The 16,450-nt window shown below is 38.0% G+C and overlaps 1 protein-coding gene across 1 annotated transcript in view; it reads right to left on the bottom strand.

Annotated features, from left to right (window-relative positions):
• mtg (mind the gap) overlaps positions 1 to 15,152 on the bottom strand; it is an 82,956-nt gene extending 67,804 nt beyond the window's left edge. The window contains exon 1 of the mRNA XM_071595807.1: positions 14,784 to 15,152. Coding sequence (XP_071451908.1) covers positions 14,784 to 14,829 — 46 coding nt within the window. The 5' untranslated portion in view covers positions 14,830 to 15,152. The remainder of the gene's footprint in view (positions 1 to 14,783) is intronic.
• Positions 15,153 to 16,450: the final 1,298 nt, after the last annotated feature.

The following is a 16,450-nucleotide window of genomic DNA, read 5'->3' as shown; positions in this document are numbered from 1 at the left end:
AGTTGCTGATCGATGCCGGCAGTGGAAAAGTATCCAAAACTGACGCAATATTATTTATCTAATCTCTGGTGCCTTAGGCTGCTCCGAATCAGTATTTCGTGGTGGTTTTTGCTAAAAAGCGGTGGTTTAATGTTCCAGCAGGCCAGAAGCACTCTCTTAAATGGCATATACTTCACAATATCCGTATTTTAAGACTGGAATGAAGTTAGCCAACCAAAATTTGACATTTCCGAAGGAGTGATGAAACTTCATTGTATTTGCTGCTGTTAGCCATTCGTCTCCCCGCGACCCAAACGTTTTAATAACACGTGGTGTTTAAATGGAACGAATAAAAGTGTTGTGGCGTAAAAGGAGTATTACATGTGTATGTTTTTTTTGTTTGATCACTTATGTATGTAACAGCTGGTTTGGGTAATCAACAACTTGCGCTTCCAGTGCGCTTCTCTGACTTGGGATACAAGGAGCACAACTGGAAACCCCCAAGAGCAAGCGATCACTTCTGTTTTAACCCTCTATCATTTTTTAACCGCCTTCCCTACCCTCTCCTGTTTATTCATAATCGATCATTGGCCCAGAGGTTTTCCTAATATCTCTCACACCGCCGAAATCTCATTAAACTGGAAGGTGTATAGGTATCATTAATATTTTTTGAATGATTTCGTTCACTTTTATTTCCATAAAACTTGCATTTAATGATATATGGATTAGGTCAACTAATAAAGTTCAAAAAAAAGTATCAGTTACTTGGTATTCCAAAGGAAAATTTATTTACCTATCCGAATACATTCAAAATTGATTTACTAGGTACCTTTAAACTTGTATTGTCAAGGTACTTTCTTCTCCGCGTGAATTACACCAAATGGTATAGATTTTTTTTAAGGTCGGTGGAGCTACCAAGTGAAGACAAAAGCGGCAATGGCTATAATATTACTAACTTTATGTCAATGTATGTCCTCGAATGTCGTCCAATCACTGCCTCCTTGTAATAGTGCCTTTGTGCACAAAGTTAGCTTTATTTTCTTCAGCATCTTTATTTCAGCATCCTTGTAAATTAGAGAGTTCTTCAGTCGTTTTTTATTCCACCAAGAGGAATTCATTGTCCTTCACGGTCTGAGTTCAGCGATGCATGTATATATACATTCTCGTGCTATTTGTAAATTTACATTTTCCCAAAGAAATATCTCTGAAAATCTTAAAGTGATTAATATTATTTGATATTATTAATGGGCTACCCTCCTCGTTGAAACTCTTACTCTCGTCGTATTCCTGATAATTTCATCATCATTTGTATGTAGAGATATGCAAGTATTTGCATTATTTTCGAGGATAACATTATTTATTTTTTTATTACGAAAACTCTTAAATTAAAATTTAAAATATGATCTGTTTGACCTTCAATTGATTACGCAAATGCTTACGTTGTGAATTAGGAAAATATGAAATCAACATATTTTTGTTTCAATGATAAATACTAATAATGTTCACGTTGGTTTCCTAGCCGTTTAAGTTCTTACTGCTCTGAAAGTTCTGATTTAAAAAATGTACGACGCCTTAAGTGATTATAAGCTCACGAGAAAATATTTAGGCTTAATACGAACCATCATCATTTTTCCGTTTTCATTTGCTTGCATTATAAAGCATGTTTTGGCAGGAAAAAATATCATTTATGTATCAACATTAGTTAGTTATGTGTAAATAGTTATTTATAATAGTTATTTATAATAGCTATTTAAAACTACTATTTATATAGTTATTTATAAGTCATATTCGAAAGTAGTAGACACTTCTCAAGAAGATTTCTTAGTTTAAGAATAATTGGCGTTGTAGAATACCTGTCATTCGAAACGTTTTTTTGTTTAATCTCAGGAGCATGATCGTAAGGAAACTAATATAAAAAGAAAGAGAATCGTGTCTTTGAGATTTGTGATATTATTTTGTTAAATAAAACTTTGAATGACATTCAAAGAACTTCAAATATGTGTCATTTCCAGCTTAGCTTTCTCACTCACACTTTCGGACCCTCCATCATCACTGAAAAGTAGGTAAAGAGATGTGAGAGGACGTTTTCAGTTCACATCACTTTTGCCACTCATTTTTGCGTCTTCTTAGTCCGCAGAATTCATACGCATAATCTGTAACCACGGAACGATCTCTCATAACCCTGAATGCGTGTGCGGAATCTGTTGGATATCTTTTGAAATTTCTGCAAAAGGGAGATCGTAAAAAGTGCCGAGGCGATGTCATTTTATGTCTGCGCGGCCTATATGAAGGCTTTTTACGATAGTAGAAGCTTGGATAAGAACACAATTTGGCATTGTGCACATACGTAAGGGTACTTTGTCTGAAATAATGGAATTTATCCATTCATACAGAATCATGAATATATTCGATAAAATATTTTGTAAACATTTTTCCCGCGCCACTATGTATTTATCATAAAGATAACGTCATCATCATTTCAATACATTGAAATATTTGTTGCAGAATATAAATATACTATTGGCGAATTTTACTCAGAAATTTTGCTAACCTTTTTTCAGTCTCTCTGAATATTCCCACGCTTAATTCTCAGATTTGGAGCAGCATGAATCATATTAGTGAAGGCTATTACAATGAAATTTCTCCAGTCCCACAGAATCAAGAACGTATTTGGTTGGTAACTCCTTGTATAAATATTTGTTGCTCAACCATGGTTTTACCATGAAATTAGCATCATTCCCAGGTGAGGCTTGAATTGAAATGTTAGTCACGAAGTAAATATTATTCGTGAATTTTGCTTAGAACTTACATTAATCTTGATCAACCACCATACGTTATTAAACCGCTTTAGTCTGAGATTTGGTACGGTACGAACCTCATCATTAAAGGCTGAGATCTAAGGTTAAGCAAATTATCTTGCAACTAGGTATCTAAGAGTACATTAGAAATAATCTCTCCCGTAGTGTTCATCTGAAAATTTCTATTCCTGAGTATTACCATTTTTCGAATGTCCATTGCCGTAGGGTGGGGGTCGTTTTTGCTCTGCGTAGTAACAGGGTATCAGCCAGTGTACCAGTGAACAGATTTGGGGATCATTCGCCCATAAACTCTTGTCATTTGGTTAGACTATGCCTTTCCGTCATACGACTTGCTCTAAAACGCGATTTCACTGTCTGAAACAGCATGAATCTGCCATTTAAAGTTCAAGTGGACGTCTCTCAAATTCATCATGATTGGAATTAATTCTTTCGGGCAAGTGAGTCGTGATTCGCGACCAAGAAAGCTTTGGTTTTTCCTCATTTTTTTCCAACGTTGAGATTAATATGAATTAAACAAATGACTTGCTCCTCCGCGATGAATGAGGCGTGGGAATGGAAAGACGGCGAGTTGTCATGGTCTCTCTCCAGTCACGCCCGCAGATGGCCTTCGGACTCGGTCGAGAATTCTAAAGGCCGTGAGCGAAAAAAAATTATCCTGTTTTCATAATTTCACTTTTATAATATTGATTGCGAGAAGGGGATTCCCAAGGTTTCGTTATAAAACCGTTGGCTTTCTCTCATTCCTCCTTTCTGGTTGCGAAAACGCGGCACTCCTGTCACAAATCTCCATTCGTTTCCCGGGCAAGTGCGTTGGGTGAAAGCCTTTACGTTTGAAATATCATCACGTTTTGAACCCCGATGACTTTCTTTGCACTATTAAAGGGATAAGTATTTTTTTAAGTGCACTTGTAAGCCATGAGCCGATGAAAAATTTCCATTTTTTCGCTTAGAAGTTTGTTCCCGAAGCATATGAGGGACGGAAACCACGGAATTGGTGCAAAACTCGAAGATTGGTCGGAGGAGGTGGGTAAGAGGAAGAAAAATATTACCGTCGGTTCCCCTCTCCCTTAAAATTAGAGACAGTACAAAAGTTGCTCCTGATATCATCGGGATTAATTATTAAAAATACTATATGAAGGGAAAATTCTAATGTTTTTTAGTGTTAGTGCGATATTAAGGCATTGAAGTTTCTTATATCAAGCTACGCCCTAGTCAAACATTACTGGCTCGCACTCAATTCTAGAGGCTACGGTGCAGTGATTTATCTATCCTTGATTTCAAAGCGAATTGAGAATCAAATTTTCCAGTGATGTATGCAAATGCCTAGCATAATATTTAGCCCTTGATACCGATGATAAATTACTAGTACATCTTGTACATTTTATATTCATTCACTTCACAGGTTCCAACCTATTAAAAAAATAAATACTGTCGCTTTTCTGCAAAGTAAGAATTTCTAATGATGCGCATTGCAATTCAAATCAAGAGAATTACAGTATGTGTATACATATAATGAGAAAACCTGGGAGAAATGGGAATTGAGAGGAGGAGGAAGTAGAGAGGGAAGGTGACCACCAATTGAGAGAGTGGGGAGTACCATTGCACTCTCTGTATCATTGATATATTTTCTTCTGTCGCCGAATTAATTCATTGTACTGACGTCCTTTGATGTTTTGATTTTTCACATACCAGCAGTATTCGTGGAGTTAGCTGAATCGTATTTCAGCACAATTAGTGCAATTCGAATGTGCACGGAATGCATTTTCAGCTAATTACTTTGGAATTTCGAAACAAAAACGCAATCGTGACATCTCGGACAGTGTGAAAGAGCGATTGACCAAGAGAAAAAATGTTTAATGCATTTAATATTCTAGTATTGTAGATAGATCAAACATGTTCAAAATGCCCATCATATATGTTATCATGGTTCTTTCATCTCAAATTCTTTTATTTTGTGCGGACACCTTGATGCATATATTTCCGAAATCTAATGATTCCTTTTTTTATGAAACTAATATCGAAATAGAATTGGTCAATCATCTCCGGGTCATTGACTGTCAGGCCTGAGGGTTGAAACGGTCGAATCACTTTTTTTAACCGCTACGCATTGTTAACGCCGACACTTGATTGACTGCCAATGCCTAAAATTGACCCAATTCCCAGCAAATGAAATACTTCCGCTATATAAGGACCTGAGGTTCTCCAAATAGAGCATTTGGATCAAGTATCTCATCTCCAACACTTATCATCTCCTCTCCATTAAATAATCAAACAAACCCTCCTCCTCGACGAAAAAAAATTTCATCGTTATTCTATAACGGTTCTCTTTGTCACGCGCGTTGATCTACGCTTGTGGTACTTATTATCTTAATGGGCTTCGAGTCCTATTAGCATCAAATAACCGGGAAATTTTCCGTCGTGTTGGGTTCATTATCCATGAACTCATGCAAGACCCCTTTACCTTTTACTTCTTTATGATACTAGTGTCCCAAAAAATGGCTGTGAACTCGTCGTCTGATGCGTTAAAAAAATTTTGTCGTGAGCAGAAAAAAGAACGGATTTCAAGCATTGTCACAGGCTGTAAAAAACATTAAAGAATTCCCGTAAGGGAAGTAGGTAGTAGTCGTGACTTATCCCTATTGCCTTGGTTCTGGGAGTGGTTTTACGCTACGTGAGTTGACGGAAGCTTTTGGAAGCTTATCAAACAAGCGCGTCCTTGAAAGAAAGGTCGAGGTTACTCGAAATCTTCTTCCATCGATCACAGATAAAGCTTCATTGAGTTTTTTCTTCTCAGCTACATGCATATAAAAAATCTGCGTACCTATATCACTTTTCTAACGATATCAGCAAACTCAGTGCAGAATAGTACACTTAAAATGTGTTCATTTATTCATATTTTTAAACATTTGTCGTGGCTTTTCTTCAAGGTGTAGAGTTATACACAGTCCACCTCCCAATCATCGTTAACTAATGGAAATGAAGAAATATAATCGAACAGTGTAGCGACATTTTTTCTCTCCAAATGACCTTTTTCATGATATTTTCCGCTCTCCGTCGCGTATTCCGAAACGCCCTTTCTCTTCCACTCCCTTCATCACCTCAAAATCTATTCCCCCTCAAATGATCTCTTTCAGTGCACCCTTCCTTTTTAATACGCCCAAAAAAACCTCACACCGTCACGTGCCCTTATTCTACCTACTACCCAGCTGATTTTAGTTCAATCAAAATATTTATTAAAGGTTAAAAACAAAAATTTTACGATAACCAAACGATATTAGCAAACTTTCAATTTTATTACATCCTCAACTGGAGATAATAGCTCAACCCGCGCTAGGTCCTTTGCTAAGTGTCACAATGTGACTGCAAAGCCTAATTGCTATATGACACTCGCATTACGAATGAACCACTTTCAATTCCCTCGATGAGGCACGGATTAACTATTTCAATAACACCCCCTGCTGCACCCTCTTATAGTGGTGGCTTGTAGGACAGAGCGTGGATGATTGTTGTCATTCTGTCAACACGGTGTCCAAGTTTCACATATTTCGCCTAATATGGCAGGTTTGCACTCCATGAGTTTCGACCAGTGGTTGGGGGTAGGCCGTCGCAATTGGCCTTATTTTTTTTTGCTATAGTATTCCGACCCGAGTTCACGGTGCGGGGTCGCTTCGTTTTTGTCTCGTGCCTAGATGGAGTAACCGTACCTACACGAGATTGTCTCGTCAGAAGAAGCGGAACCTGGATGCCCACCCGAGCAGAGGAGGTCGGGGCAGAGGCCGCGCTGGCATTGCATGCGCATTTCGGCCACAGCTACTGGGAAGCCATTAGTTCTGGCAACTCAATCCTAGTTGAGAGCTTAGGTAGTCATTTAATGATCACGAATCAACTGCCTTCATTTTCTCCTCCTCACGTGAGGTCATGACGAGAAAATGATGGATGCTTGCAGCAGTTATATTGGAATCAATAGGAGAAAGGCATTAAATTGAAAGCAGAGTCTATCACTTGGCTTTCGGCGAAGGAAGAACGAAATCTAAGGACGAGTTCTGTATTACTTTTGCCATTTGACTTTTTCCGTACCTTCCTCTAAACTAAACGAGCCGACCAAGAAGGCCTGTGGGTAACTCGATCTCTGGATATCGCGAAGGCCCCGTTTTTGTATCCTTCTCCGACTGAATTAAAATAATAAAAGAGGCTAAGAAATAGAGAGGGATCCACTAGTAGAAGAAAACTATATATACTAATAGCATTGGTATCGTTTGTCATCACATATTGATTTTTCTGAGGACTACTTAATGATCAAGCCACCGCATGACCTCATCCATCGGAACACCTTAAAAATCCAACTACACTTATTTCTGTTTTAAAGAATTAAAAAAATGCAGTTAACGTGTTACAGATTAAGATCCAAAGACTTTAACTATTTCGTAAATCGGGAAAACTTTTGCCGTTAAAAAAGAGGTGAAAATGTTAGACAAACGAGGAAGGGGTAAAAATAGGATAGGGACGTTGGACGGAATGGAAGAAGGAAGGAAGAATAGGAAGATGAAGAGGGGCCTGTTGTAGAGTTGGATGTTGGGTGGCATTTCGTTAGGAGAGACAAGAGAATTAATCGGTAGCTTGTATCAATTCAAAGCCTACGTTATCCGGTAAATTGCCTTTAGTAATATGTTTATAACTAATCCATTGTGATACACTGCATGTTCAATCCATTTAGTTCTTCTTTGTCATAGAATGTTCTCCGTTTGGTCCTTTTCTTTTCTTACTCTTCTATAGATACTTCCTCGTTTCTTACTTTCGTCTGTCCATTTAATCTTCCGCATTCACCTCTCCTGGACCATATTTAGAAGACTTCTATTCTTCTCTGGTCCACTTTTCCAATTTGCCATGTCTCTGATCCGTAGAGTGCCTTCATGCTCCAATCGAACGTTTACACGAACTGATTCCCTGTTTGCAACCTCAGACTCTTTGAACATAGAAGTTGCATGAAGGCCTTCTTAGCTTGAACTTTTCTTTGCTTGATGTCCGTCAAACTTCTTCCATCCCGAGTTATATGTTGCTCATGTAGGTGAAAGATTCCCCTCGCTCTAATTTCACTCCTCTAATTGTGTTTTCTGCCTTCAGATTCTCTTTTCCAAATAACCGGAATTTAGGTTAAATTATTTTTTAGCGTTACGACATATTTCAATCGCTCGTAATATTTACGAGGGTTTTTTTCAAATGCAGTCGTCCGTGAGTTTTTTCTGCGATCCCTTTCCATATGTCAGAAAAAGACGGACACAAAAAATGTGAGACCAAATTTTAAATTCAATAAAGATTTAATATTTCCTCTTATCCGAGAGTGACTCTGCGGCTCTCAACATGAGTTACTCTCAGAGATATATCAGCTGAATTTTCAGAAGCACATAAAATGCGTATAATCATATATTCACATGCTGAAGTTAATTTCTCTTTCCTGGTCTCGTATTTTTTCCAATAATAAGCAAAATACCGTACAGCGTAATATTTAATGATGGTGTACGAAGTAATCTGCATTGGAAATTTTACTTCAGAAGTGGGATTCCTTAATAAAAGTTTCTCTTCTACATTGAGTTAAAATTGTGCGAATTATGACAAGTATATGATATAGGTGTCTGTTCTAATGGTCACAATGACGTCATTTGGTTTTTGGTTGAGGTACAAGAGAAGGCAATTCTGGAATAAGTTCCGCGACGAATAGTTACACGTGAACTTTAAATAACATATAATTTTTCAGCCAAGTAAACGAACTTGGGATTGTTTCGTATCAGCTCGTGACCAGTTTTATTCATATTGATGGCATTTAGCAAGCGGAGGGATGATGCATATGAATATAAATATTACTTTTCTGACACCTTTTTTATATGCACCAGAAGCCCAAGAGCACATAAAGCTAATAGGGTATTACCGAACAGAAAAAATGCAGACCTAACTAACATTCGCCAATCTCAAGAGACCCTATTGGCCTAACCTAAAGTCATTGGAGAAAAATAATTAATATTACCATCCACGATTTTCCAATAACGCTGGAAATGAGACATAATTGTAGGATATTTGTGCGGATGTTGAGAAAACTTTGGAATCATTTACATACATATATCATACTATGCACACAACAAATTCACGTATGCCAAACGGCGCTAGGAAATTTGTCTTTAATTGTTCTTTTGTAGGGAGGTATGAAGTTTTTCATAGAATTTCCTGAAAGGGTGGATCATTTTCTATGAAAATTCTCATGAAGCATTAAGTTTATATCTGTGAACTTGAATTCCTCAAAGAAAAACCTATTTTTTTACTGATAAGTGCCGGTATCTATTATAAAAACCGTATGTTTATCCTCCTGTCATGGCACTCATTCTGTGAAAGGTTAAGTGTACCGACTGGTAGATACCACAGTAAATTTCGCTGCTAATCCTTGATACCCTCAGCCAAACTGTGACTTATGGTAGGAATTTGTCCATCGTTCGTGCTTGCTTTGTACTCACTTTGGTGTATGCTGTCAATTGAATTCCACCCTTTCCTGTCAAACATATTTATCTGACTTGTTCTTTCTATACAATGGGCTTATCCACATGGTATAAACGACCGTCATCGTATGGGGTCATGTTCCTTTAAATTCCTTTCTTGAAATGAGAACTAAATTCGAATACCCATTTATCTTTTTGAAAGTATTATAGTTATTCTCGCATGCTCTCTAGTCGTGGCGGAAAGGGGTTACCCCTTTTTAGCTTTTTTAATAAAACCACATATTAACGTTCAAATTTTTACGTTGGTATTCTTAAAGGGCTCTCCTTAAATTATTATTACAATAAGGATCGACGAAATTAGCTGGAGGGAGACGAGATTTAATTTTTTTAATGAGTCGAATGAAAACGGAAAAATCTTTCACGAACCCAAGTTGTTTTCGGTGATGATCGTGATTCAGTGACGATGAACCGAAAGTGCCCACTCATTTCCCTTCTTCCTTTCAACGCAAACACCCCCAAGAGGCCGAACCGAAGAGGAAGGGACGCCCTCAAAAACCTTCTCTCCATCCCCGGGATCGCCTATAAACATAACTTTCGTATTTTTTGTGTGCCACCTCAATTCCGCATACAGGATTTCCGATTTCAGATCTCAAGTCGAGATGCGTATTCAAAATATTCCCCTCGAGGGATCCAATACGGGGATCTTTCGTGTAATATGGAGTCAAGGTCACTTCATTCCGCGGTGATACTGGATGTTGTATGGCCTTTCACCCGCAAGGTCGGAAAGACGGATTCGGTGCACGTAAAGGCAGTCGGATGATGGATAGCTATGGCGTAGAAGCGATTGCGAGTCGGTGAGCATGCGGGAATACTTCACCGCACCCAAGAAAATAATCGCAGATGTGTCGAGGACTTAGAGGCGAACGATTTGTTTTCTTGATGATGGAAGATGGACTCAATTTCGCACTTCATTTTTTTCTGATCCGAGCATACCCTATTCTTTTCAGCTCTTTTGTCCATCGGGACGGGATAAAATTTTTTTCTGAATTTACCATATTTTATTAGTATTATTTCATACCTATTTTTTATGAATACTCAAATCCTGTAAATCGTTGCCCTCCCATGGTCATTGGTGATTTACCTACTCGCACATGTTGGCTGTTTAAAAAAAAGAACATCTTGAACAATTTACAATCTCAGGCATGATGATGAAATCTCAATGGCATTTCTAATGTTATCATTTCTAATGTTGCGCGATTCTAAGCGTCTGGACTACGCACGCATGCTTTGAGTCAAAATCGGCAGCCTATTATTACAAATCTTTTAATGAACGCGTCACAAAAAAACTTCTAATCGCTGAACACGAGAAGTTTATTGACGTATCTGGGCTCATAATTTTGTAATGCAGGCATCTACCTTACGTTATTAATTCGATTCTTCGACTTAAAAATGAGTAAGCAACTTTTAAAAAATGTCTCGTTTGGAGGTCGAGGCTCAATTATCTCGAGGATCAATTAAAACTCGAACTCGTGTATTTTTCTAGATTCACATTCGTCCGTAGTACGTACCAGAGTGATTGGTTTGCGTTGGATACGAGCCTAGGTTCTCAACTTGGATCTCCCTCCCTCGATGAATGAAAAATAACTCTCTTAGTAGGCGAGTGACTTTTCTAGTTGCCGAAAGGCTTACGCCTCCGGCCACTTGCAGGAATGAGTCCGTTCGGCACGACTCCTCATCGTACGTGGGTCGAAAAGGGATCAACTTCAACCAGGGACGACGCATGAACGCTTAGAAAATGGGACATTGCGATCTCCGACGACTGTAACTAACTCGAACTAACTAGAAAAGGTATTTTGCCTCGGAGTTGGAGCCTGGGGAAAAAATTCCGAGTATACTTGCGGTGCATTAAACATAATAAACTCAGCCTTATCTTCCTTCCTACGGTGTACTTCGTCAGGATGTGACACAAAAGAATGATTTAATGCGTACAAAAAATTAATAGTAAATTGGTTTTAATATGTCGACTTTTTCGTGCAGGATTCTCTGAGACGGTTATTATCCCTTGTTGTATTCGATATTTTTAATTATGGAAGTTTGATAAACAATCATATATTTTTAATTCAATATCATGCATCCCTTACACTCTCAGGCTTAACGTGGTGGAATTGCTTGATGTCCATATTAAATGTGTTCGTAATTTTCCCACATACTTTGTCTGTGGGAAATTACAAACTCATTTAATATGGTCATTTGTCCTTTCTAAATGGAACTGAGATTCAAAACGTGCTCTCTGTTAAAAATTTAATGGACGTTTGGCCACCTCGATCACTTCCGAAATCATAAGAAGATAAGAGAGAGACCAAATTCTTGCCAAAACTTGACATACTCGTGTTATTCTGAAAGCCGCCGCAGTGGAGTTTAGCGAGGAGTTTTATGCCGCCCATCTTTTGGGTAATTGGTGCTTATTAAGCATTTCGTATCATCTTACTTTCAATTATTTCGAGTTTTCGTGCAAAATATTTGATAATTTTTCCTTCATGAATTGTGGAGGGGAAAAATGATCCCTTCACTCGTTTTGTTCGGGATTCAATGTCCCCCTACTCCTATTTGCAGTGTCGGCTATCAATATATTGTAAAATTACAATATTCCCTCTGTGTAAGCATCAAAATGAAATTATCTGCATTTATCTAGTATTTTAAGTCGTGAATATAACCTTCGTGTTTCCATTTTCCCTAGATTCAGTAATTCGAATGAGAGTGTGACTCTTTTAGTTCGTCCAAAGCGATAGAAAAAAATAGGAACCTATTCCCTGAACCTTTTAGTTTATGGCATTAAGTCCATCTACTGCAGGGTGCGTTATGCCGACGCTTATTCTAGTCGAGGTCTAGCCGATGCGAAATGAAATTCCTCATGCAATTTTTCAAACGGCTATTTGCCCATTATATGTTTGATTAAGACATGGCTGTGTAAATGCAGGGTGAATTCCTCTCGGGTCTTCTACCGGTTCTAGTTCTTTATCTCCGCCTACTTTTCGATGACTGACTCGCTCATCATCTTCAGGGTTTCTGAAGGGGATGAGACAGTCTGTCAGCAAAACGCCGACTGGAGATGGAGAACTTGATCCGGAGGAAGGTTCGAAAGATATTCACCCAGCGGATTGGCTGGGAAAGCACCAGATCTTTCATTCATATTATGCGGATCTGAAGATGTTCTTCTCACACTTTACTCATGTTGGGACCGAATAACGCTAATGCCTCGAAAATAAATCGTAACAACAAACAGAAAAAGTAGGTAGCTTTCTTATTTTTTATTTTGAAATATGGAAATAATATTCGCCAGATACTGGAAAAAAACTATTAAAACGAGGAAAGATTATTTGAATGTACATTTGAATGGTATTCTGGTGGTGTTGTTCACAGTTGGAAAAGATATAACCCGAGTTAATTAACGCGCTTACTGCATTGCAGGCAAATCCGGAAACAAATTAATTGAAAAGAACCATCACAGTGATGAATGAAACCAAATCAAAAATATCGAAATATACGTTTGAAGAACAACTCTAGTTTCCGTCCTCTTTGGGACGTTTTCGTAGTGTGTTGTGAATTTGGTTATTCAAATTTGGGTGATGGTCATATAACCGGTTATACTTAATTTCGAACCACGCCTTCAACGAGGTTCCTAATTTGCGGACCACCTTTTTTTTACATGTATTGCTATCAGATCATTTTTTTCGTGTTAAATGTCGATAATTTTCAGAGAATACACGGATCTAATACATATTGGTTGAACCATCCAAATGAATCAATTTCGCCGAGGAGGGAAAAATCGGAGCTCCTGAGAGTAAGGCGCCAGGAAATGATTTTGCGATATGAACGTCTGCTGGCGTACGTAATTAGTCGACCACATTTGGAGAATACCCAGCTGGAATTAAATTCAGAACAAGCAGCGAATTTGACAACATTTGACGTCCACTACAAACGCACCATTTTTTTTATTCGATTGAATGTAAATCTACTTGATTTACACTGGTTTTAATTCCCAAAAAAATTTACGAGCTCGCATCGCCCTCAACAAAAAAAAGAGAAGTCTCCCACATCCATAACACAAAAGTCAACGTAACTAGCTAATCTGGTTAAAAGCATACAGAGATAGATAGACATGAAGAGATAGATAGATATCACCCCTCATTAAAAGTTGGTCAATTACTATGGTAAAAAAATTAAATATTCAGCTTAAAAGAGACAGATTTGAAGAAGTAAAACCAAATCAATCATGGGTAGTTATTAAAATAATTGAAATATTTTTTTAAAGCTGAGATTAACCCTATAAACCCTTATTATTATATTTTTAAAGAGACAGTGAACAAGAATTTTAAATGTTTTAGGCTGAAAGTATCCATAAGCCTATGCAAAACGTGCGCACAACTTTAATATCTTAAATAGTGACATCAAGCATTGTGAGATGAATTGAATCAAGGAATGATTATCAAAAATACCATGTATTAGACTAAGTACAATTATGATGAAATCACAGTGCCTTTAACTGATATAATGAATATAAAATTTTAAATTCATTCCCTCCATATAACTATTTTCCTTTAAATCAGAACACAAAGTTACCATAATTCAAGAAACACCTTGCAAAACAGCTTTAGAAATAAGTTCTTATTTCTTAAATTTGCTCATTTCTTTAAAGGGATACATTTTACAGTTCCATCGTTATTATTTATTTTAGTTGTAACCAGAATGTGATACTAATTGTGGAGACTGTTTTCATTTTTACCAAAACTTTAAAAGACCAATGCAATTTAATCTGGCCTTACAAGTAATGACACAATAAACAGAGAAAACAATTAGGTAAACCATTATTATTAAACATATATAATCTGGTCATTATAGAAAATTGAATGAAACTTAAACTCTTATTAAAACTTGAGAAATATTTTTCATACTTTTGACTTTCACTAAAATTACATATGTTGATTTAAATCAAAGGAGAAGAAAAATTCACGAAATTCAACATTCCTCTAAATGTTGGTCTGATGTAATTGAAATAAATCTGAAGAAGAATTTAAATCTCCCTTAATTTTTAGAAAATGTTTGCAAAGAATTACTGATTCACTGAAATAAAATGAATCAGAGCCAATGGAATAATTAATAATTGGAAATAAAATGTAAAGCGATTCGTTCATTTTTTGAGAAATTTTACACACGAATAACAAGAAAAAAAATACTGATTTATTGTTAAACTTCTAAAAACTTGCAGCATATTTTAGTTTTTACATGAATGATATACAAAAAAATTACATGTTATCCTTGCCGCGGATATCAACTGAAACACCCACAAAAGGGCTCGGTAGAAATCAAAGTTTTTCAACTTTATCCCTTTGCGCTACGCCATTATTATCCTCAATCACTTTAATATCGGCAGTTTACCGGCATCTTATTCGAATATTACTTCTAGATGGACAAATGAGAAGAGATCTGGGACGTGGATAATTACCGATCACGATCCAAATCAGGAAGATGCTCCTCGCCGACATCTCCATGTTGCTCCACGTTCAATCACAATCCGGGCTCACGGTTCCGTATTCAACGAGCCCCACCCCAAGGGTTCACCGAAGACACCGATCCAAGTCAACGCACTATCGCCCTCTCCACGAACGAGTGAAAGAATAAATATCCCTGTCTCCCAGCACTCGCCGCCGGCTGCAAGGGGTTACGACGCAGACGATGAGACCTCTTTCAAAGGGCCGGATTCTCCCGGAGCAGATGCCGGCTGTTACGGGGACCTTCGTGAGCTCCCGGTGGATTCCCTCTGCGAACCAACCAACTGCCTCCGTTGCCTGCGGTCGCCACTCCAGACGAGAAACCAAACAGCACGAACCGAGAGAGTCGATTGCCCCACTCTGACTGAGGTTGGCCAAGTAGCACGCGAGGCAAGTTAACTGTTTATCCACCTGCTCCGTCCCCGCCCCACCAAGCCCCTTCCCGCTCTCCCCTTTCTCCTCCTGTACCTCCGCCCACCTTCCCTCTCTCTCTCTCACCCTTCCTCCTTCCTCGTCCCAATCTCTCCCTCCATCCCCCACCCCACACCATCCTCCCCTCATCACTCCGACCACACCTCCGTCTTTCCCTCCTTAGTTTCACTACGTTTAAGCTCATTTTAAATTCATTGTTTTCCACCCGCGTGAAATATATATAAATTTTTCATTTCTTTATTCACTGGATCGCGGTTTTATTTGTCAGGAGTGGCCTTATTTCGTGTACGAAGGTGCACGGAATGACGTCGTTCCGCTTCCTCGTGGTCGAAGCGCCGGTTTTAAAAAGAAATGTGTGCCACTGGACGTCGAAAATAAATAAGTTCACGGTTCCGCCGCCTACCAATTCCTCGTTGGATAAAAATTTTAAATTCTGAGAATGAGTTGAATTCCTGTGGGGAGACACTTTTTGACTGCTAACTAGGGTCGTGTTTTTTTTTCATTTATAATCAGATCATTAAATGTGTATCCCTTGAAAATTTATTTCGACTTGTTTCCGTAAACTTCCGCGAACTTTTTCTCAGAGTTAGCGTAACCTAATTGCATTCTCGTGCATTTTCTATTGTATCTTCAATTTTCCAAGTTCCAATTAAATGTGCTCAGAACCTTTTCGCCCCGATTGCTCACCAACTATACCATACACCTACCATCATTACTTCTCTACTAATTGCTTACCACCCTCTCCTTCACTCGTCTATGCTCGTATCTCATATTTTATCAATAATCCTCAACGTCTGCCTGATTCTCTTTGAGCAGTTTCCTCTTCCTCTATCGGCATCGAAGAAGAAAATATGCTTGGTGTACCTTAGAAAGGGATTCCGTCATATTGAGAGTTGATTTCACGAACTACAATCAAATCAATAGCACATACGATTAGAGTATTTGGCCATCATATGCAATAATCCATAGGAATAATCAATTATTTCATGATGAAAAAAAACTAATTGTGAACTTTTCTACGGGTTTATTGTGTACATGTGCAAGTCTTCTACCTGAAGATGGTTCTGTGAATCTAAACGAGTTATACATTACCAATAAACCTGAGGAAAAGTCCAAATTTGTTTTTTCTCATAATGACAAACTTCCACTACATCTCACCTGAATCTTTTGGATTATTTCATGAATCCAC

The sequence above is a fragment of the Hetaerina americana genome, unplaced genomic scaffold, assembly GCF_022747635.1.
Source record: "Hetaerina americana unplaced genomic scaffold, ioHetAmer1.1.p SCAF_1, whole genome shotgun sequence".
NCBI lineage: Eukaryota > Metazoa > Arthropoda > Insecta > Odonata > Calopterygidae > Hetaerina > Hetaerina americana.
The sequence above is the reverse complement of the archived record's forward strand: the minus strand, read 5'-3'. Positions and strand labels throughout refer to the sequence as shown.